Source organism: Monodelphis domestica, chromosome 5 (genome assembly GCF_027887165.1).
Source record: "Monodelphis domestica isolate mMonDom1 chromosome 5, mMonDom1.pri, whole genome shotgun sequence".
Classification (NCBI taxonomy): Eukaryota; Metazoa; Chordata; class Mammalia; order Didelphimorphia; family Didelphidae; genus Monodelphis; species Monodelphis domestica.
Window position 1 is genome coordinate 219,342,685 of NC_077231.1, and position 25,149 is coordinate 219,367,833.

The window sequence follows — 25,149 nt, forward strand, 5'->3', positions numbered from 1 at the left end:
TAATATATATTTATTAGGTATTTATTATGCTGTAGGCACTCTACTAATTTCTGAGAATATACATAAAAATATTTAGTAATCTGTATTCTGAAAGGAGCTTACATTCTATTTGGGTTCTTAAAATAATGACCAGGTATCTTTTTTCTGTCTTATCCACTCAATTGGTATATGTATTTAATAAAAATAGAATATAGATAGATATAAATAGATATAGATATCTGTATATATTCATATATCTTTCCGTATCTATCTATAGCCCAAGAGGTTGTCTGTTCTAGTGGAGAGAGACATTCTCAGGGTCAATGGAATACATATTCAAAACTCCACCTGTGACATTTGTTGGTTCCATAACCCAGAAAAACTCACTTAAACTGGCAAGGTTCCTAGGCATATGTCTAAGAAAATATGTTGCATAACAGTCACTGTTATGAATAAATATAAGAAGTTTCTTCACTAGAATATCCCTATATCAATAAAACAAAATTTTTTGCAAAATGCATACATATAGATACACACATGTACTTGGACTTTGGATATACTTTATATTTGAAAATATATACACATATATTTGTATGTTTGTATACACATAAATATTTCTGTGTATATCTCTGTATAAGTATGTATACACAACACATTTCTATATAGAAGTAGTTTAATCAGATTTTATTGCTGTAGGGTTTTTTGTTTGTTTATTTGTTTTTAAACCCTTACATTAGTCTTGGATGTATTGAATCCAAGTCAGAAGAGCTGTAAGGGCTAGGCAATGGAGGTCAAGTGACTTGCCAGGATCACATAGCCGGGAAGTGTCTGAGGCCAGATTTGAACCTCGGACCTCCCATCCCGAGGTCTGGCTCTCAATCCACTGAACTACCCTGCTATACATATATACACATATGTATATATGTGTGTGTGTGAGAGTGTGTGTATGCATTTTTATTTTTAAAATTCATACAAAGAGTCTTTGACAAGAAATTTCAAAAAGTGCCATTTTCCTTTTTGTTTATTTTACTTTCTTTATAGTATTTACAAGGGGATGTAGAAAAAAGTAATGTGTCAGAGGCAGACATTTATAGTTGGGTTGAATTAAACTCATGACAGATCATTAGATCAGGCTGTATCTACAATATATATTCATGAAATGAAATTGATTTTATTCTCACTAGGAAGTGTCAGAGGTTCCTACCTGAATATGAGGGGAAGTGTAGGCTACCTTCTCAGGGACTAGTATAGTTCTCAATTTTAAGGCTTCTTTTTGATCCATATGGACTATTCTTTACACCTAACATTAAATTTTTACTAGAAATCTGAAATGAATTTCAGTGAGGACAATATAATTCTTCATTGCCTAGTACTGGATCTGAATCTTTGAGTTAGAAGAGAACTAACAGCTATATAATAACAACCATCTCACCCAGTGGGAGAATTTTTTCCACAGTATTCCTCACCAATAGCCAGCGATCTCCATTTAAATATAGGTAACTCCAGCTTGAACTATCAAATTATTTACATTAAGCCAAGGTTCACCCCTCCAGAAATTCCTGCCTATTGGTTCCAGCTTTGACATTCTGGTGCATTGCAGCAAAATGGACTCCATTACATTGTGACAGCCTATCAAATATTAATGTATCAGAAGTTTAGAGAAGGATCTCAATTAAGAAGATGACTTTAAAAATGGTCAGAGAGAATGTTTCCTCTTATTTTTTTTCCCAGAAGAATGAAGGAAATAGTGGGTTGAAGAAATATGTAAAAGTGGATGAGGATTTCGTGTATTCTAGACTGAGTATAACATTTGGTAAATGGAGCCTTCTAACTCGAGCGATTTTGGGATTTCATGCATTCTAGACTGAGTACAATATTTAGGAAATGTAACCTCCCAACATACTGGCTTCTACTGAAATGCCAAGATACATAATCTATAAGCAACTTTATAATTTTTCAATAGTACCTTGAAAATTAATATTTATTTCATTTGGCTTTAATTTCTTCATCCATCATGTAGTCAGGTGTGGATTAGGATAAATGATGAAGTTGGTGTTAAAGGTGAGTGAAAAAATCATTATACGTATTCTGTATGTAGAGACTATTATAAACAATTAGACATGAAACTGGACTCATTGCTTCTAAGAAGTAGTTATGTAGCTATAGTTATATGAGTCCTTCTGTCTCCTTGTGTGCTGAAATAAAACAAAATACAAAAAGAGCTCTTTAATAACTGTTTCTAGTTCCTGGAGCTTGTTTCCTTAGCTCTCAACAATCTTGTCACTCACCACTCTTTTTGCCTTCAAACAACGACATGGGAATCTCCCTTTTTCAATCTTAATAAAAGTAAGTTTCTATTCTCGAGGTATAATAAAACGAGTATGAATTGTGATGTGACAATTTTGAAAATTGTCTGCCTTTTCTCTGGATTTCTGTTCTTAATATATACTTTTTGAGCATTATGTTTGTTAATGATGGGATAGAATATAAGGAATTACCAGATTTCAAAAACTGGAAAACTACCACAATTATCTCTTTGAAACATGGGGGGGAATTTGGATGATTTTTGTCCTTTCTATTGAAGACTCAATGACCAGAATTGTTACACTCAAGAAAAATGTTAGTTCAGTTGATTATTAAATTGGATTTTCAAACTTTTACTGATTATGTTTATACTGAATTTTTATATTGTCCACACAATATATCAAGATAATTATGAAATTCTAATGAACCATAAGAGATACTAAAAACTGTATCTTTTTGAACTTCTATATTCCTTTTGGCAATTCTATACCTAAGCTATCTGTAATATCTCTTTTTGATATCCTCAAAAATACATATTCTGTGATATCTATTAGAAAGTTGTTCAAATTGACAATAATTTGAAGGTAGATGTCAAAATTCATAACCATTGATATAACAATTTAATATTTCAAGAATCTTTGATGTCATTAGCATCATTATTGTATAGATGACAACTTAATTCTCAGCATTGTATCTTCATTTCTCTGACCAATTCAGCCCATTTAGTAATGAGCCACTCCATCCTTAACATATAGAGTCCCTTCTCAAGTTTCTATTCAAAGTTTTTTTTTTTTTTTATGCATGATAGAACTAACCAGATAACTCTTCTGGTTAGCTGACATAGCTTTTTTGAAACCAGGAGTCTCCTCCAAGATATGAAGATATATCAAAGCAAAACAATGATCTAAATACTTGATCAAATTTTCAATTTTTAATTTATGTTAACTTTGCCACCTTATTCACATTTTGAGAGTAGGTTCATCATTCTATTATCTCTATAACTTAAAGTTTTTTAGTCATTAGTGACTCCAGAATTTTATCTGAATATGTACCAGTTACTAAAGCAATGAAATATCAACTTTCTAATGAATCCTAGTGAAAAACTTTTTTCAGGAATAAGAATAAAGTTGCAATAACTAGGGGCAGCTAGGTGATGCAAGTGGACAGAGCTCAAAGCCTGGAGTCAAGAAGATCAGAGTTCAAATCTAGACTCAGTCATTTACTAACTGTCTTAACCTAGGCAAGTCACTTTACCCCTGTTTGCCTCAGTTCCTCATATGTAAAATGAGCTTGAGAAGAAAATGAAAATTATTCCAGGATCTTTTCTAACAAACTCCAAAAGTGGTTAACAAAGAGGCAGATATAACTGAAATAACTGAACAACAAAAACAACAAAGCAACAGATAATCTATACTTTTCTTATTCTAGTCAACTATACAATACAGTGGAGAGAATGTTAGGCTTAGTCAGGATGCCCTGAGTTTATTCTTTCTTGTCAAAGACACTTAAAAGCTATGTGATCTGGGTAAGATACATTGCCTCTTTCATCCTCAGTTACTGTATATTCAAAATAGGGATGATAATAATATCACTTCCCTTCCAGAAAGATTGTGAGAATCGATTGAGATTACACATATAAAATATTTTACAAATCTTAAAACTTTTTGTATAAGTACTAATTATTATTTTAGCTATTATTTTCCTACCAAAGCTATTGATAAACAAAAGTGTATTTATCTTTGAGTATTCACTGAGAGTGTCAAATGTGATAGAAATAAAAAATTATATACCACAGGCAGATTAAAATAATACTTTCCTCCCAAACATACCATCTTTTAGTATCACTAAATAAAAATGTATGCATCTGAAGTTGATCTTCATAATGTTATATAATTTATATTATAATACTTGGTGCCATTTAGATGTTTCTTGATTTTTTTTAAAAGAAGTAATGGGAATTAGGCAGGTCTTGATATAATTTCAATTTTAACTCTTCTCCACTAGGAAGGATCCTACACATTGATTCTCTTTGGGTGATCAGTGCTATTCAGCTTGTGTAGCTACATACATATCTAAACCATTTTTAAACTTTGGTAATGGGACAGTTTTATGTCAGATTGAAAAAGTTTATTTATAGATTTACTTTTGGGAGAGCTAGTTGAGAAATATATTAGAAGTACTTCATACTTAACAAAGATAGGCAAGCATTTTTTCATGCAATTGGGTGAAAGTTAATTGAAATATGAACTTTAGTAACTTCCTTCAATGTCTTTGCTTTTATTATAGAGTGATGGAGAGCAACCAGACCACAGTGACAGATTTCATTCTGCTGGGATTTCTGGTTAGCCCAGAGGTGAAGAGGTTTCTCTTTGGGCTCTTCTTCCTCCTCTATACCTGCACTCTGTTGGGAAATGGAGTCATCCTGGGTCTGATTTGTCTTGACTCCAGACTCCACACTCCCATGTACTTCTTCCTCTCCCAATTGGCTCTTGTTGACATCTCTTATGCCTCAAACACGGTCCCCCAGATGCTGGCAAATCTCCTGGATCCAGCCAAGCCCATCTCCTTTGCAGGGTGCATCATGCAGACCCATCTCTTTTTAACACTTGCCCATGTAGAATGTCTTCTGCTGGTAATGATGAGCTATGACCGGTATGTGGCCATCTGCCATCCCCTTAGATACACTCTCATTATGAACCGAGGAATGTGTATTGCACTGGCCATCACATCCTGGGCAGGTGGATCCCTCCTGGCTTTGGTCCATGTCATCCTTCTGCTTCGGCTGCCCTTCTGCGGGCCCCGGGAAATCAACCACTTCTTCTGTGAAATCCTTTCTGTACTGAAACTTGCCTGTGCCGACACGTGGCTCAACAAATTAGTCACCTTTATTGCCTGTATAATTATTGTAGTTGCACCCCTCTCCTTAGTCCTAATCTCCTACACACATATTCTTGCTGCTATCCTGAGAATCCATTCAAGGGAAGGACGGAAGAAAGCCTTCTCCACCTGCTCCTCCCATCTCTGTGTGGTTGGACTTTTTTTTGGTAATGCCATCATTCTCTACATGACCCCCAACTCCAGAAAGTCTGAGGAGCAACATAAAATTCTTTTTTTGTTTTACAGCTTCTTTAATCCTACTCTAAATCCTCTGATATATAGTCTAAGAAATGCAGAGGTAAAGGGAGCCTTTAGAAGAATGCTTAGGAAAGAAAGACTAGGTTAAAAGACTGAATTGTAATTATTTATAAAGGGATAGGAATGTAGCCTTTGGAGTTTATAATAATTTGGGAAATAAATGCTATGGGATTAAATGACTTTTTTTTCTCCTTCCCCCCACTATTAAATTCTCTCTCTTCCCATTTATAATTATGCCACCATCTGGAACATGTCCATGGATCTGAACATCTTTTTTGCCCTATTTTCCCCTGGAATGTCAGAGCAAGAAAAATATCAAATCAAAGTGCCTTTTCTTAATAAATATTGATATAATTTGCTTTTAAATTATATTTACTTCTGAATATACCACTCTCTGTACTAATGAGAGCAACTTTAATTGTTTCAAAGAATAAACATTAAAGAAAGAGGTAACTCAGTAATATTAAATAATGTGTCTCAAGACTGATAGTATCTACAATTTTCCATATCCATATCCTTGTCATCAACATCTTCAAAGCACATTGGGAAATAAGTTTTTGAATCTTTTCTCTGGGTCTTATATGGGTCATTTTTTTTATTCACTCATTCTCACAGCAAGTATTTACTAAGTACTTCCTATCTAACAAGTCTCTTGCAAAATGCTGGGGACATGCAGATAGGCAAAGCAACTTTTGTGCAATCAAGGAGCTGAAATTTTATTTCTAAGAAAATTTTCAAATAACTATTTACATCAAATTTATGTTCAGTATAAATGGAAAATAATCCCAGGGGGAAGGAATTAGTTGCTGAGACTATCACTTCATCTTCTGTGATCATTCTCATCCCTTGTTTGGTCATGAATTGTTCTTCTATTCATCTATTTGAAATGTAATTTCATCTTTACTTCTCTAATTTACTTTTGTATTTCTAAGACATGAGTCCCCTTGGAGCTTATTGTGATTTACAGAATGAACTGTTTAACCATATCTAAGTTTGGAGCTCATCATGGTATGTAAACATGGTGTGTGTGTGTGTGTGTGTGTGTGTGTGTGTGTAGATTCATCTATATTTAGTGGAAGCTGCCAGACTACTTTCAAGTTTTCCCAATATTTTTTTTTGTAGGTAAACTGATTGAAGTTATCAAACACTGGGTTATTGTGTTTATTGCTTCTACATGTTGAATTTAAACCTAATCTATTCTAATAATCAATTTCTCTATTTCTTCACCATTATTAATTATTTTTAAATGATTTTGTGGTATGATTTGAAATTTGGTACTGATGGAATCCTTCCTTCTCTTTCATTTTTATTACTTCTCTTGAAGACTTTGAACTTTTTTTGCACCAGATGAATTGCCTTGTTTTTTTCTAATTCTATAAAACAATCTTTTGTTAGTATGATTTATGTGATAATATATAACTAATGTAGTTTAGTACATCAATACATTTTTATTACTAAGGCCTCCTGATGAACAATTAATATTTCTATAATAACTTGGGTTTATATTTCAGTAAAGTATTTTCTATTTGTATTTAGTTTCTCTGTGTATCTTAGTAAGTAGATTCTCAAGTATTTCATATATTATATTTTGTAATTATTTAAGTGAAATTTATATTTATATCCTGTCCTACTGGGGTTTATATAAAGAAATACTTTGGGTGTAAGTAGATATACTTCATATCCTACAAATTTGCTGAAGTTATTATTCAATTAATCTCTTAGTTGACACCCAAAGTTTGAAAAAAACATTTTCACTTTATACATTTTTTCTTTCTTTAACTATGCTTATTCTGTCGATTTATTTTTCTTGTCTTATTGGTACAGCTTTCATTTCTATTGGTAGTGCTGGTAATGGACATTTTTGCTTTACCCTGACCATATTTGAAAGGACTCCAGCTTGTCTTCATTAAATATAATACTGGCTGTAGGTAATGCCTATACATGTGTGTATATATGTAGGTGTATATACATATATGCATAGATATGTATGGGTGTACACACATATATGTACATATATTCAAAATGCATTAGTTTCATAAACATGTTTCCGTGTAATTTTTGTTTTACATTCATATAACATTTTACATGTATGTATAATGTATGTTTTATAAATAAATACTCACTAATGGCTACATATGCTACTATGATAATGATAATGCACATGGTACTCTGATATGTGTTATACATATGGTATGCAATACATATATCCATTTTCATCATGTTGTGATAGAAGATAGAAGAGAAAAAGACTCATGAAAAAAGGTATGCTTCAGTTTGCATTCGGACTCCATCAGTGGAGTAGTGGATAGATTTTTTCATCATGAGTTTCTTGGAATTTTCTTGGATCCTTGTTTTACAGATAGTAGTTAATATATTGATGGAACATTAATTTTAATTTTAAAACCACTCCTTTGACCTCCCAATAAAATGTTAGAATGATAGAAACTTTAAATTCAAATTGAATTTTTTCTTCCTTAAAAATATAAGTTCGGGGACCACTGAGTAGCTCAGTGGTTTTAAAGGCAGACCTAGAGACGGAAGGCCCTAGGTTCAAATCTGACCTCAGATACTTCCTCCTTGTGTTACTCTGGGCAAGTCACTTAACCCCCATTGCCTAGCCCTTCCCACTCTTCTGCCTTCCAACCTATATATAGTATTGATTCAAATGAGGAAGGTAAGGGTTTAAAAAAAAGAAATGTAATTTTTATAATTTATCTTCAATATCTCATCCTTTTTTAGAGTTATCATGACCACATTTATGCTATTTAATTAAATTATAATTGTGTTCCAATTTAAAAACAAATGGTATTTTTAGGGTCCCAGAAATACCTCCAGTTGAAGTATTCTTTTTAATATCCATTTTATTAAGAACTACTTTAAAAATAATGTAACTATTAGTTATAGTATACAATAGCTCATCACAGCTTCACATAATCATATGAAAGTGCAGGCACAATAAAATGCCATGTTGAAATTCCCAAGGAGCTTGCATATATCACATTAAATGAAGTTTCACTTACTTTGAATATGATCTTGTATCATTTTAAAGTTTGTACTAAATAGAATTTTGCGTTACTTGGACTCAATCATTATCCAGCTAAAATGATTTTTACTTCAGCTGAAGACTAATAGTCTAAGTGCAAGGGATAAAAATACAAAAAAAAAGTCATTATATAAAATAATATATTTCAAGTGAGTTTCTTTTATATAATATATTGTAGGATTCTATTTTCTAATCCATTCAACCCAAAGGCCGTGGACAATTTTTTTATTACTCTCCTGCTGATAAGTGCTCTGCAAATTTCTGACCAGAATTTAGGTTTGGATGACACAACTGTAGGTTTGTCCCTAGCTGGAATCCCAGTTGACCAGAAGATTCTGTAGGATCAGAGGGAAAAACTGCTTGCTATCCCTTTGTCTGAGTGCCTAGACTTTATTGATCAATTATAGGATTTAAACTAACCTGGGATATAAAATGGGTTTTGAACGTTTCTTGCCATTATCCACTATCTTTAGGTTTAGCTTCTCTCCTGAGTCGGTCAACACTGGATCTGTAACCTAGATCTGAGATATGATCAATAGATTTCTCAGCTTGGTACTGTTCCTTCTCTCTGCACATGATCATGCCTGAGCATGTTGGATTTAAGACATCTTGCTCAAGTGCACAACTACAGACTCAGAGCTGGAAGTTCCATATGTACCCTCCTACCTCTATTCCAAGAGTTTGTCTTCTCTTTCCACATGGTACCAACACTGAAAAAAAATGACTCAATTTGTTTTCATTTTGGATTTGATAGTCAACATCTGATCTGATGCCCTCTGTTGGACTTTTGTTGTGGAGAATTGGAATAGGTTATTTTTCCTTGACCACCTTGGCCAGTCTCTGCCATTCTTTTGAGAAATATTTGTTGAATATTAGACCATTATCATAAAAATTTACTACAAAGATTTATTTTTGCCAGTTAACTTTTTCCTTTTCTTATTTGTTCATAGAAAAACTTTTTTTTAATATTTCAGTTAATCTAAATTTATGTCTTATCTTTTGTGATCAACTATATCTCCTTTAATTAAGAAGTTTTCCCATAGCCATAGTTGTGAAAGATGGCAGATTTGGTTCTCTTTTAAGGTTATTATGTTATGATCTTCAATATTCAAGTAGAATATCCTAGTTTTTATTCAAAGATATTCTATTTTTCCAAATACATGCAATAATAATTTTTCATGTTTTCCAAAACTAATATCCTATTCATCTCCTTTTGTGTAATTTGATCAAGATTATACATGTACTATAATGTGAAACATACTTCCATATTGGTCATAAGAAAATACTCATTTAAAACCAAAACTCCCAAATAAAAATGTAAATAAACTAATGTGGAATATAGTATCCTTTGATCTGCATCTGACTCCAACAATTATTTTTCTGGAGGTGATTCTTCATTAATATTAACATTAAATTGTCTTTATAATGCTCTCTGTGCTAAGTTTTAAAGTATTTTCATATTTTAGCTGCTTATTGACCTCGCTGCTCCTTCTAATTCTATTTATCTTTACAGATGATTTGATATATTTTGTTAGTGGAATATAAAAGTTATTATTAATGCTTATATATTTAATTTAGTTAACTTTTTATTTTAAATTAATTTCTATGATATTTCAATATATTTAAATGTTTATTGTATGTGCTGAAAAATATTTATTGACTTGACTTAAGTTATCATTGATTCTTCTAAGTATGATGTAGCTCTCATGTTTATTTCCTACATATTTTCTAATTCAAATTTAGCTTTGTCCAATACCACATTAATTTTTTATTTTCAAGTGCAAATGCTTTTCTCACTATAGGTCTTCTATCTGTCCTATAGGTCATCTATCTGTGGTCCATAAGTAATTTTTCCTTATGAACTGAAGAATGCAATCTATTTACATTTTTAGTTATAATTGTTATTTTTGTTTTCTTCTATCATGTGCTGTTTCATTACTGCCCTGCATGATATTTTATATATAATAAATTTGTTGAATTGAATTAAGTACTCTCCTTTAATTTGTAGATTTATTTCAATTCCAGCTATAGTAAATATAAAAATCTATTGGCATGTTAGCTCCTTGAGGACAGGGACTATTTTTGCTTTTCCTTCATATCTATTTGGCATAATTCCTGGTACAAAATAAGACTTTATAAATGTCTGTTGATTGAGTGATGAAATGGTTCCTAAATTATACTTTTACTTTCATAAATTTTTCAGATCTTTATTTCCCCAACATCCTTCTTTTCCCAGAGAGAATGATCTCTCAGGTCTCTATTTTTTATTCATCTTTGCTTATAAAATTTTAAAATGTACTTCCATTTGAATTGACCTTCAATATGGTTTTGCTGCTTATTATTCCACTTTTGTAGTATTATTTTTTCATCAGAAATCTTCTTTAACTTACATTTAAATTGTCCACATCTCTCCATGACACTTTTTCAAAATAATTTTGTTTGATTTCTTTCTTATAGATAAATAATCTTCTAAATTATGTGAAATCTTTAGATATAAGATATCTTTCTGTATTTATCATCTACTTTTGATGTCTTATAAAGACTTCCAACATTATTCCATTCATGTGACTCTTGTTGATAACGGTCTCTTCTTTACATTTTTGTGGTCAATAATATTTATAATAAAACTCCTGCTTATTTGCATGTTTTTATTGCTTCTTCCATCCTTTGAACTTTGCTCTTTCTGTTCTGTAAGTCTATTCTTTTTTGAGTTTCTTAGATTGCCCACTCTTTCTACTCTTTTTATTTTGTAATTCTTCTATCTTATCCTTCAGGTAATATTTATAACCTATGTCTTGATATATCTTCATTTGTGCTATCTCCTATCTTGTTCTGAACATCCTCTATGTAATCTATTGTCACTCTAATTCCTAGATTTTTTTAAAAAAATCTTTACTGATACATTTCTACATCAGTTTTAATTCAAAGTATATCCTTCTTTCCCATTCCAGACTGTCATCTCTTAAAACAAAAGATAAAAATAGATGTCCTAGATAAATTACTAATACTGATATTGTAGTTTGTGATTTAGTAGCAAAGTTGGCCAGTAACAAACATATTTAGTCTATCATTAATCTAAACTGAAAGCCATTTCTGGCTGAGAGAGGTAAAGACCAAACTGCCAGAGTTCTCACATGTTTTCTCACTTTAATCCTTACACCAATCTGAGATATCATTTGTAGGAATCTTGAAAGAAAGAAAATATTTTTTAAAATACTTTGATATTTAATCTTCCCAAAGTGATTGAGTAACAAAATCACCATATTATTAATTAATTCCCCAACCACTTCCCCCAAGTAATCAGTGGGACTCCTACAATAAATAAAGGGACTTTCTTTTTTTGATACATATCTTTGTTTGTGAGTGGAGAAGCAAATGTTCTAGAAGAGGCAATGATATTATTTAGATAATAGTTAAAATTTAGTTATCCTTAATTTGTTTCCACAATAACATAACAGCTTTTGTTTTACTCAATTTCTTAAAGAGAAAAATTCAAAAAAAAGATTTTAGGCCTGAGAAATGTTATTTCATAATATTTCTAAAGGAAAATACTATTCTGCAAAACTAACCAACACATAAACAAGTAAAATATGCTATTAAGTGTCATTCATAGACTCCACATTTACAAAGAAGAAAAGGACATGAATTTTCATATTTGTTATTTGAGCCAAGTATATCATCATAATTTAACAATTGTTCTTGAAAATTACATTTTGGTAGTTGTATGGATTTTTCCTATTTCTGTTCACTTCACTTTGCATCATTTCATGTTTTTGTTTTTCTCTCTTCTTCATATTCATCCTTTCATATTACATACATTTATTTCATATTTCATTACATTTCATATTATACACACATCATTTCATATCGTATTTGTGTACCCTGACCTTTTGGTCATTCCCCAATTAATGTACATCTATCATTCTGTGCTGGTACCTGTTTAACAATGGGCTTCAAAAAAATCTATATACAAAACCCTTTTAAGTTAAATTTCTATTATTTACATGTTCATTACTTTATTAAGTCTAGACAATTAAACAAACAATAAATCAAATGCTGATTTGTTTGGTTTGCGGTTTCTAACATATTAATGCTCACACTGAAAATTTACTAATTGACATGTTAGATGCCATGCCAGCAGGCTCCAGCATACCTCTTCATACTTTGGTCCACCATCACAGGGATATATCCCTTCTCCACAATGTGGATCTAGTCCTTTGGGGATTTTTCTGTCCTGAGGCTAACTGTATCATTAGTGAGTCTCAGTTTGGAATATCTATATCATAAGATTGCTCATTGAACTCATTGCTCATTGAATCATAAGAAGCTCATTGCACTGCTTATTCGATAATTATATTTCAACCACCAGTATGTTCCACTATCACACTTGTCAGTTCTACCTCCATACTTGTTGCTTGACCCCTACATGGATATCTTCTTTCTTTCCTATTTTTCAAACTTCTTTTTATGATTCATGTTCTTCTCTTAGAATATAAGCTCCCTGAGAGGAGGAGTTGTCTTGTTTTCTTGTATTTGAACATATTTCCAGCTCTTAGTGTTTGGCATATGGTAAACACTTAATAATTGCTCTGTCTAGCCATCTATCAAATCTCTATTTCCAGTTCTTTGCTACTACAAAAATGTACAATAACTTTTTTTTTCCAATTGAGCATGTCTCAGAAGTAATTTGCAAAACAATAGATTTTTTTGGGTCTCTTCTGAATTAGGTGTTTGGGACAGCTGGGTGGCCCTGGTGCAAAGCATAGAGTGCAGGACCTGGAGTCAGAACAGTCTGAGTCCAAATCTGACTTCAGACACCTATGAACTGTGTGATCCTAGACAAGTCACTTAACCTTTTTTGATTCAGCTTCCTCATCTATAAAATGATCTGGAGAAGGAAATTTCAAACCACTCCAGTTTCATGGCTGAGAAAAACCTGAAATAAAATCATAAAGTTGGATGTAACTGAAATGACTGAACAACAATAAAAATCTAATTGTTTGCATGGAAATTCAAAACATAAGCATTCTAAGATTCAGGAGTTAGAAATGGACCTGTACATGTTGTCCTAATAGCCATGTCCATCCAAAAAATTTGTAATTGGTCCTAATTGCCATAGATAAGATCTTTTTTCAAGCAAATATTCAGAGATGCAACAGACAGGAAGCAGTGTCACCCACAGTAATACTGGATCTATGATGTTTCTTAGCTAACAACTCCTTTGGCAAACACTTAAAATAGGTCCATATAAATCAGTATCAGAGAGAAGAATTTAGACTCTTTGTGATCTCATCAATTCTCCTTCCTTTTTACTTATTACATGCTCTCACTGTGACTGCTTAGTTGCATCTCACATTAGCCTTTCTTCAAACTAGTTTTTTTCTCCTGCTATATTTTCTCACAGTTTTATGAGGAAATACTAACTGTAATCTTTCTCTATCCTTCCCAATTAAAGTACAAATTATTGTTCAGTTCTTTCAGTCCTGTCTGACAATTTGTGACATCATTTGGAATTTTCTTGACAAAGATACTGGAGTAGGTGACCATTTTATTTTCCAGTTCATTTCCAGTTTCCAGGAAACTGAGACAATTCGGATTTTGAAAATTCCCCAGCGTAAGACAGCAAATAAGTGTCTAGGTGCAGATTAGAACTCAGATCTTCCTGACAGCAGGCCCAGCACTCTATTCACTGTGCCACCTAACTGCCCCTCAACTACAAATAGAATTATATTATAAACTCATGTGGCCCTTGCCTTACATATCTTTCTTCTTGGAAAATAAGTCAAGTGTTTGCTGATCATGGCATTATTTTTAGCCCTAGCACATAAGAAGTAATAAAATCGGTGATTCAATGACTTAGACTTATATAAAGCCATACATTAGTACTAGTGAAAATTAAGATGTGATCTGCAGGTGTCACATACATGTTTTGACTAGAAAATGGTTCATAATACCCTATCTGCTTCATAAGTAAAAAATGTTATGGAATATATTTCCATTGTGAGAGATTAGTAAAAAGGGGTAGAATTGACAGGACCAGGCATTAGAGAATTAATGAGAAACATTCCAGCTCTTTCTATCCATTTAGGATATGGTTATTCCTTAAAAGATATTACTATGATTATTACAGACTTTTTAATAGGAATAATGTCAAAATCCAAGGAAAAAAGCTCAATGGATTTAGGACCTCATCTTGGCCACAAGTAGTTCATTGTCATGCATTGATTCTTTGTTACTAGAAGTTGACTGATTTATTCATTTGATTAAAGAATAGTTTATCTGTGTTTGAAGGGTTATATAGCAACAAAAACACTAGATTTGAGACAGGAAACCAGGTTTCAAGACTTAGATATGCAATTTATTACCAACATAAACTTGGGCAAGATTCTTTCACCTCTTTAAGCCTCACTTTCTTCATCTGAGAAATAAGTGGACTGAACTAATCTCTGAGTTCCCTGCTAGATTTAAATCCTATGATCATATTTATTGAATCCTATTATAATAGATTGAAAATACTTAAATATATACTTAAGAACTAAATAAACACCAAGCCCCTGAACTTTTTAAAGTTTGTGCCCTAGAGAGATCTCAGAGTCAATTTTGATATGATTCTAGATAGAAGGATCCAGTCGCTGTTATAGATGAACCCAGGCTTTAGCAAACTCTAATTCACCCCTGAAGGTCAAGACTCAACATATATTTAAACTGCAGAAATGGGAATCTTTCCAATGTTTCCAATTTGTGTCCCAACTGAAAATCAAGTGACGGAATCCAATAAGCCCCTGTGGGGTGCATAGTTCCTTGGACTCTCTAACCTGGACTCAAAATCATTTGAATCACATAGTGCTGTAGCTACTGCTACTGATAACAAATGAGTTATACCTTCTTTCAACTTATGCTTAATTCTTAGGGAATAGTGGTATAAAATAAAAAAAATTATGGGGGTTATGGATGCCTAATTAAGCCAAACATTTTCAGATTGTGAATTTGTAACATGACTATTTCTCTATGCTATAATTTAACCCCCCAGCAAAAAGAGCCAATCAAATAGTAAAACCTTTGCTATTGTTGGAAACAGTCATCCTTCCTCATGCTGAACAAGAAGCCACAGACAGTGGACCTGAATCAAAACCTTAAGGTCCTGGAAATAATGAAATCTTTGAATTTATCTCAAAGACCATCTTCTTAGAACTTTCTCCAGATTCCTGTATAGCCTCCACATAAATATACCCAGGAAGCCTTCTAGCCTTTGGCTAACAGTTATGAGCAGATAAATAATTTATAGGATTGAATTCTACATATATATTCTATATATATATATATATATATATTATTCTTGCACTTCTTTGTACATTGAAAAGGGCAGTTTTTGCTCATGAATGACTTTAGGAAGGAGAATGGCTTGAGTAAAATTTACTGCAAAGATTTCAGTAGTCAAAGGCAAGTCTCTAGTATGTCTATTAACAACTGATTTTTATCTTAAAAGGTAAGAAATGTCTTGAAAATTCAACAAATGATTTGGGGAGATATCAGAAATTTTCATGTAAAACTAAAGGAGAATGAGAAATCTGATTTCTTATTATGTTTGATTTAAGAAAAAGATGTAACAAAAGTTGGTATGTAAAAATATTAATTAGTAAGCATTTATTAAGTGCCTACTAGGTTCCAGACTTTTTTTTAATTACTGGGAATTATGCACATGAAATATATAGCAATCCTTCCTCTCAAGGAACTTACATTTTATGTGAATTCTTAAAAATGATAAGAGTTGTTAGTTTTTTCTGACTTATCCACTCAATTGATATGTGAATTTAATATGTATGTATTTAAATACATATCCATACATACAGACACAGACAGCAAGATAGATAGATAGATAGATAGATAGATAGATAGATAGATAGATAGATAGATAGATAGAGATACAAGAGAGATAGAGAGTGCCCAAAATACTTCTTGGTATAATTGGTAAAGAGACAGTTTCTGAATCAATGGAACATCAGTTCAAAATCCCACCTATGATGTATATTAGTTCTGTGACTCCGAAAAAGTTACTTAAACTGGCAGGGGTCCTAAGCATATCTCTAAGACAGCATTTTACAGAACTGTCACTCATCTGCATAGTTAGAGGGAATTTGCTTATTAGGACCTTGCTACATCAATAAATTATAATTATTTGTAAAATGCATACACATAGATATAAATGTAGATTTGGGGGATACCACATATATGTATACATATACATGTATGTACATATATAGAACATATACCTAGATCTGTATATATTTAAGTATGTATTCACACACTAGTGTATATTCATAATTAATTTGATCAGATTTTATTGATGAAGGATGGAAGTCTTGATAAGGAAACTTTTCAATATGGTCAAATACTGTTCCTAGAGAGTTGCCAAACCTTCTGTTGGGCTATTCTGTGAGTTTTTAAAAATTATTTTTAATTTTTTATTCATATAAATCTTATTCCTTTAGAAAAAATTCCAGAAAAGTTATATTTATCTCTTTCATTTCTGATATTTTCTCCAGTTTAAATACTTTTTCCAGAGTCATAGAACATTGGAGACCTCTTGCTGGGTTGTAGTCTCTTAGATCAACTCTCACTACATCAGGCTTTGTGAGATTGATTTTCTTTTTACTAGGAGGTGTCAAGGGGTCCTACCTGATTGTGAGGGTAAGTAATAGGCTATCATCTCAGTTACTGGTACAGTACCTGATTGTCATGATTTGTTGTTGTTGTTGTTTGTTTGTTTTTTAATTAATTAATTTTTTAAATTTTTATTTAATTGATTAATTTAGAGTATTTTTTCCAGGATTACAAAAATCATGTTCTTTCCCTCCCCTCTCATAGAGCCCCCTCCCATAGCCGACGCACAATTCCACTGGGTTTTATTGTGATCCATATTAACCCCTGACATCATGTTTTTATCAAAAGGCTAAACTGAATTTCTTTATTATTATTTTTTAATTTGGGAAATTTTATTTAATTAATTAATTTAGGATAGTTTTCCATGGTTACAAGATTCATGTTCTTTCCCTTCCCTCTCCCCATCCCCTTCCCTTAGACGACATGCAATTCCACTGGGTTTTACATGTGTCATTGGTCAAGACCTATTTCCATATTATTGATATTTGCACCTGGGTGATTGTTTAGTCTACATTCCCAGTCATATCCCCATCAACCCATGTGATCAAGCAGTTGTTTTTCTTGTGTTTCTACTGCCACAGTTCTTCCTCTGAATGTGAATGGTTTCTCATGAGTCCCTCAGAATTGTCCTGGATCATTGCATTGTTGCTAGTAGAGAACTGAATTTCTATGAGGACACTAGCATTCTTTATTTACTAGTTTTGGAACTCTGACTCATAGGAAAATTTCTTCTACAACATACCTTACCAGTAGTCATTAGTCTCCCTTTAAATATTCTGTATATAGAGACTACTATGAATATGAGACATGAAACTGGACTCATTTTGCATCATCCTAGAAGCAGTTATATGGCTACAGTTATAGAAATCCTTTTGTTTCTTAGAGGTATGATTCAAAACAGAATGTAAAAGAAAGCTTATGATTGCTTCTAGTCCCTGGATTTTAATTTCTTAGCTCTGAATACTCCTGTCATTTGTTATTCTTTTTCCTTCAGCTACCTATATTGGAAACTCCCTGTTTCTCTGTTAATAAATATGTTTCTATTCTCATGAATAGGTTAAGAGGTATCTGAAATGGTATAAGAAGCAATTCTGAAAATTTTCTTCCTCTTTAGATTTCCATGATCAATGCATATTTTTCAGCATTGTAATGTCAGTGATGAGAGGGGACATATAGGGTAACCAGATGTGAAAATTGGAAATCCACCACAATTACCCATTTGTAAATTATATCATAGGGGAAAGTGGTTTTTTTTATCATTTCTAAACTCAACTAAAATTTTTAAAAATTTTCCGGCTCATATTTATGATGGAATTTTATATTGCACTCCTTATATAATATATTAAACTCTTACCTTATATCTTAGCATCAATACTAAGTATCAGTTGCAAGGCAGAAGAGTAGGAGGGCTGGACAGTTGGGGTTAAATGACTTGCCCAACATCACACAGCTAAGAAGTATCTGAGGCCAGATCTGAACCTAGTACCTGTTATCTCTAGGCCAGCCTCTATATCCATTGAGCCACCTAACTACTCCTTTCCAATATAATATTGAGATAATGATAAGGAATATGAAATAAGTATGACATACTGAAAACTTACCATTTTGAACTTCTACAGTACTTTAAGTAAGCCTTTACCTAAATGATTCAAGATTTATAATAATGTAATGTGTTTTTTCTTACTTCCTCAAAATATATATCCTGTAATATTCATTTTAGGCTAATCTAGTTCAAAATCCTTTATAGTCAGATGTCAAAAATCTCTAACATAAAGTGAAAACCAATGTTATAATTCTTGAATATTTCATGAACATTTTATATAACTAATGTCATTATTATGTAGGTCATGAATTTGCTATCAGTATAGGGTCTTAGAGAGTTTCTTTGACAAAAATATACATCATCCTTCAGCTCACCTGGTAATGAGCCTCTGCATACTTAGCTGTCATTGTTTATGAATGACAAGTATCGAGTCCATTCTCAAGCCTGTATTCAAAGTCTCTAGTGCATAATAGAACTAGCCAAATAGCTCTTATGATTTACTAGCAGAACATTTTTGAAATCAGGGTCTTCTCCAAGATCTGAAGTTGTAACAAAAGAGAACAATGGTGTAGATACTTGAGTAAATGGTCCATTTTTAACTTAAACCATTTAAACTTTGTCACTTTATTCAAATTTCAAGAATAGATTCTTGATTTTTCTATCTACATGAATTAAAATTTTTTATTCATCAGTAGGTCTAGAATTTTTTCTGGATATGTTCCACTAACTAAAAGCATTGAAACTATTATCTTTCTTCCTTCCAATCCGAATGAAAGGTATTTTTCAGTAATAAGCAAACTCTAGCAATAGCTAGAAATATCTAAGTGAGGCAGTTGATAGAGCACTGGGTCTGGAGTCAGGAGGACCAGAGTTCAAACCAGTCCTCAGACTCTTACTAGCTATGTGACCCTGGGCAAATCGCTTAATCCTGTTGACCTCAATTTCCTCATCTGTAAATGAGCTGGAGAAGGAAATGACAAACCACCATAGTATCTTTGCCAAGAAAATCTCAAAAGGGTTAGTTTGTCATACCTGAAATGACTGAACAACAAAAATAATATACAAAATCTGTTCAATTAGCTACACAGCACAGAGTTTGAATTCTGGCACAACACTTACTAACTATAGATCCTGGGTAAGGTGCATTTTCTCTTTCTGTCTCAGTTTCTACATCTACAAAATTAAGCAATATCACCTGCCTTCCAGGAGTCTTGTGAGGATAAAATGAGATAACATATATAACACTACAAATATAAAATCTTACTATATAACTGTTAATTATATTTTAGCTATTTCAGTCCTATTGAGAAACAAAAATTTGATTATCTTGGTGTTTTTACTGAGGATGTCACATGTCATGGAATATAAAAAGTTATATATTCCAGATATATTAAAAGTAATATTTTCCTCCTAAACATACCACTCTTTTACTTTCACTAAGGGAAAATGAATTGGTCTGAGGTAAGTTAATTTTCATAAAGTCATGTAGTTTACAACCTAGTATTTGGTACAGTTTTATATGTTTCACAGTTTTTTTCTAAAGAAGTAATATGTACAATCAGGGATGCTTTATGTAAATCCTATTTTTACTGACATACTCATTTGCATATCACATAATTTCTAAATATAGCTTTATACCCAACAAGCTATGCCTTGCAATAAAATTTTAAAAAGAAGAGGGGCTAGGCACAGATAGGTAGCTCACTGGATTAAAGACTAGACCTAGAACTGGGAGGTCCAGGTTCAAATTTGGACTCAAGCACTTCCTCACTGTGTGACCCTGGGCAAGTCACTTAACCCCCGTTTCCTAATCCTTACCATTCTTTTTCCTTGAACCAATCAATATTATTAGTTATAAGATGGAAGATAAGGACTTTAAAATTAAGAAGAGGGAGGAAAAGCACTATGGTGAAACCAACCAACACATCAACCATTATTGAGAACATATACAATATTTGGCCCAACCAGTGCTCTGCCTCTTTAAAGAGTAGGTTTGTTTTCTCAGCTCTTCACCAAAGCCAAGTTTGGTCATCTAACTCTGCAGCACTCAATTTCATTTGGTTGCTCTTTCCATCAACATTGCAGTTTTCTGTGGGTACATTGTGTTCTATGTTTTGGTTATTTTGTTTCATTGTCATATGTCATCCCATGCTACTCTGAATCCTTTATTTCTTATAAAACAGTAATCTTCTATTAAGTTCATGTACCAAGATTTGTTGAGCCATTGTAGGTACATAAATTATAGATACACAAAAGTCACATAATTTCAAATAAATATTTTTAACTAATAAGTTTGTCTTTCCATGTGATTTAGGCACTGGTTTTTGTAATAGTTATAGTCTTGTATTTCTGAGGCTAAAAGCCCCTGATTGTTTGTAAATTTTTTAAAAATTGAATAAGGTGAGCATAAATGTCTTAACCCATGTCTTATTCCACTCTTAAATTTAGCTTTTGTGTTATATATAACTGTAGCAAATGGAATATTTTGCAAGACTATTTATATATGGCCATCATGTATGGTATTTCTAACAACATAAGGAACCTAATATCTATTAAGTCAATACTTTATACACAATATATGCAGCCTTGTATACTTAAATTTTATATACTCAAACTAATCCATGTGCTCTCAAACATTTTTCATTTCTTAGTAAAGAATATAACTCTAAATGACTTAATGTTTCTCTGACAAATGTAATTGCTGTTGAATTTATGAAAGTCATCTTTCATTCAAAATAAACTCCCCAAAGACCAAAAAAAAAAAAAGAAGCAATTGTCTTCCCTCTTCCTGTCCTTCTTTAGCTCTCTTTCAGTGTTTAGGGAGTATTGCCACCCCACAAGATAACAGTAATTAGTGTTTTATGCAGTTGTGTTCTATATCAACAACAACTGAAAATTTGCACTTCTTTATATTCTCTTACATTCAACATATTTGAGTTGTATTGACAAAATAAGATCCTATGATATTGATGATATTGTCCAGTGGGAAAAAAATAAAAGGTGAAGAAAATGTGCTAGGATGCAATTGCTTACTATTACTCAATAGAAAAATAATGTGACCCATCATCATCAAAGTGACCTGGACTTTTAAGAAATGTGGTCTCTTCATAATCATTCCTTCCAAATTTAACCTTCTTTCAATCCAGAGGGATTGCACGAGTAGTCAAATTTTTTTGGTCAGTCTTTGAGGCAAATCTGTTATGGGGTGGCAGTAGTAATACATTCTCACTTCTCTTTGCATCCAACCCAGAATAATTGTTCTAAAAACCTGAAGATAACTCATCAACTTAATGAGCATTTCATATAAACCACAACAATCTGAATAATTTCCTTTTCTAAGATAACATTACATTCTTTCTTCCCATCACAAGACACATTACCTCTATTAACACTATAAAAATTTGCATAATACTTCAGTATCCTGGCGTAGTTGTTCACGTATTTAGTTTTCTGTATTACTAGAACATTTTAAAAGTTTAACTTTGGGAAAGGGAATAATTTTTACAAGATAAAATAATCTATAAATTCCCTTATGGGAGAGCAAGTTATAGAATCATTACAGTGTCTCTTTCTTCAGACTTCTTCCCTCTGAGCTTTTCCCCAATATCACAAAAGAAGGATTAACAAAAAGCAGTAGATATTCGTTTCATGGGATTATGTGGAAATGAATTAAACTATGCATTCTGTCTTCCTTTAATGTCTTTGATTTAATCATAGTTATGGAGAACAACCAGACCACAGTGACATTTCATTCTCCTAGGATTTCTTGTTAACTCAAAGATGAAGATGTTTCTTTTTGAACTTCTTATTTTAATCCTCTATACCTTCACTTTGCTGGGAAATGGAGTCATTCTGGGACTGATTTTTTTTTACTCCAGACTTCATACTCCTGTGTCCTTTTTCTTCTCTCAGCTGGCTCTTGTTGACATCTGTCATGCATCAAACATGGTCCCCCTGATGTTGGCAAATCTCTTAGATCCAGGCAAGCCCATATCTTTTGCAGGGTGCATAATGCAGACCTATTTTTTTGTTATTTGCCCTCACAGAATGTGTTCTGCTAGTAATGATGAGCTATGACTGGTACATGGCCATCTGCCATCCCCTCAGATACACTCTTCTTATTAGCTTGGGTGTATGTATTATACTGGCTATCACATCTTGGGCATGTGAATCCCTCCTGGCCTTGGTCCATGTGGTTCTTCTCCTTCAATTGTCTTTCTGTGGGCCTCAAGAAATCAATCATTTCTTCTGTGAACTCCTTTCTGTACTGAAACTTGCCTGTGTAGACATATGGCTCAACAAAATGGTCATCTTTCTTGCTAGAGTGTTTATCTTAATTGCGCCTCTCTGCTCAGTCCGAATATCCTACCTACATATCTTTGGTACTATTCTGAAGATCCAGTCAAGGGAAGGAAGAAAGAAAGCCTTCTTCACTTGCTCCTCCCATCTCTGTTATTGGTCTTTACTTTGGTAGTGCCATTATCATTTACATGACACCTACCTCCAGGAATTCTGAGGAGCAAAAGAAAATTCTTTTCTTGTTTTACAGCTTCTTTAATCCTACCTTAAATCCTCTGATCTATAGCTTGAGAAATGGCAGAGGTAAAAAGGTGCCCTGAGAAGACTGCTCAGGAGGGAGAGACCAGTTTGAGAGACTGAGGGGAGTTGTATTTATGGAGGGAAAAATAGAAGTGTATCTTTGGACTTTATATGAAGTTAGGAAGTAACTGGAATGGGATTAAATCATCCTGTTGGGGTTTTTTAAACTCCAGAATCCTCATATTGCCTTTTTTCTTTTGGTGCCTACTATCAGAAAAATTCCATATCCTGACTTATTTTTGCCCCAAATTGCCTTTCTCCCTATGCCATAGACCAATACTTGCTATCATCCCACTAAAACTTATTTGTTTTAAGTTTCATATTCTCAGAACTTGGATATTAATGCAGACAATTAACAAATAAAATGCATTGATGAATGTTCTTTTATTTTTATCCTTTTAAAAATCATTTGATTTTGATTTTTTTATCCCCCTTCCTCTCAGATAGACAGCCATCACTTGTTTCAAAGGGTTTAAAAACAGTACACAAAATTAACCAGCATGTCAATAATGAACTTATATTCTTATTTAGATATTGATAATCACTCACCTCTTCAAAGAGGACAAAGAGTTAATTTTTCTTATCTCTTTTTCAATGTCAAATTTGGTTATTATAATTTCTGTATTTTATTGTTTCTGTTATTGTTTTCAGTGTTTTTGCAGTTATGACATATAATTTTATTCTTGATTCCATTTACTTTGTGTCAGTTTATATATCTTCCCAGCCATGGGCATGTTCTTAATTTTCATATTTATCATGGTACAACAATATTCCATTAAATTTGTGAGCAACAATTTGTCTAGTCATTGTTCAACAATTTTCTCCCTAATACTTTGCAACTATAGAAATGCTGCTACAAATATTATGATCCACATGGGATTTTTTTCTGTTTATCTTTTATTTTCTTTGAATATATACCAAGTAGCAGGATATCTAGATTAAGTATTATGGACAATTTATTTTTTAGCATAGTTCCCAATTGCTTCTGACAGCTTTTAAATCAATCCACAGTTCTACTAACTTTATTAATATGTCAATCTTTCCTACAACCACTCCAACATTGACTGTGCCTCCCCGTCAGCCATATTTATCAGTTTTGTTGATATGAAGTTAGCAGAATTTTTTATTTCCATTTTTCTTCTTAATAATTTGACAAGTCTTTCATGTGATTAATAGCTTCTAAGAAAAGTGTTTAGAAAAGTTTATTCATTTTCATGACATCTATTAAGTAATGTCTCTTGATTTTGTGTTAATTCCTTGTATATTTTGGATATCAGGCTTTTTCATATAAATTTGCTACAAAGCTGAGCCCCTACCCATATAGCTGTTTCCTTTCATATCTTGACTTTAATTTTTCTTTGTGAAGCACTTTTCACTTTTATGTAACAGAAATGATGTTTCTTCTTTGATTACCTTTATCCCTTGATTGGTTTAGAACTCTTCTCCTATTCATAACTATTAAAGGGGCTTAATTTGGTTCTCTCCCAATGTTACTAAATTATGGCCTGCAATATTTAAATCATATATCCCAGTTTGATCTCATAGTGGCATAAAGATAGTAGTGTAAACATAATTTCTTCCTTGTTGCTTTTCTGTCTCCCTAGCATTCCAATGAACATAAGTATTTTTTATTATACTCTTAGGAAAATGTTAATTACACATTGAAAGATTCCCAATATTAAATATTGATGAAATTCATATTTACAATACTAAAATCATGTCTTCAGGATTATGTAGCTAAAGAATCTTTCTCAAAAGAGGAGAGAAAGAGAGAAAAAGAGACAGAGATACACAGAGAATTTTGGTGTATATGGAGAATATATGAGTAAATCAAAGTAATATTTAGGTGATGAACTCATTAGCAAATGGAAAATCCAGAAAGGCT

The 25,149-nt window shown here is 32.4% G+C and overlaps 1 protein-coding gene and 1 pseudogene across 1 annotated transcript; both read left to right on the plus strand.

Moving 5' to 3' along the window:
• Nucleotides 1-237: 237 nt before the first annotated feature.
• On the plus strand, nt 238-6,130 carry LOC100012724 (olfactory receptor 2A1/2A42-like). The gene has a single exon (XM_056799833.1). It carries the CDS (start codon nt 4,526-4,528, stop codon nt 5,504-5,506), a length of 981 nt encoding a protein of 326 aa, XP_056655811.1. The 5' UTR covers nt 238-4,525; the 3' UTR covers nt 5,507-6,130.
• Nucleotides 6,131-18,842: 12,712 nt separating this feature from the next.
• On the plus strand, nt 18,843-23,353 carry LOC130454605 (olfactory receptor 2A1/2A42-like; annotated as a pseudogene).
• The last annotated feature ends 1,796 nt before the right edge of the window (nt 23,354-25,149 follow it).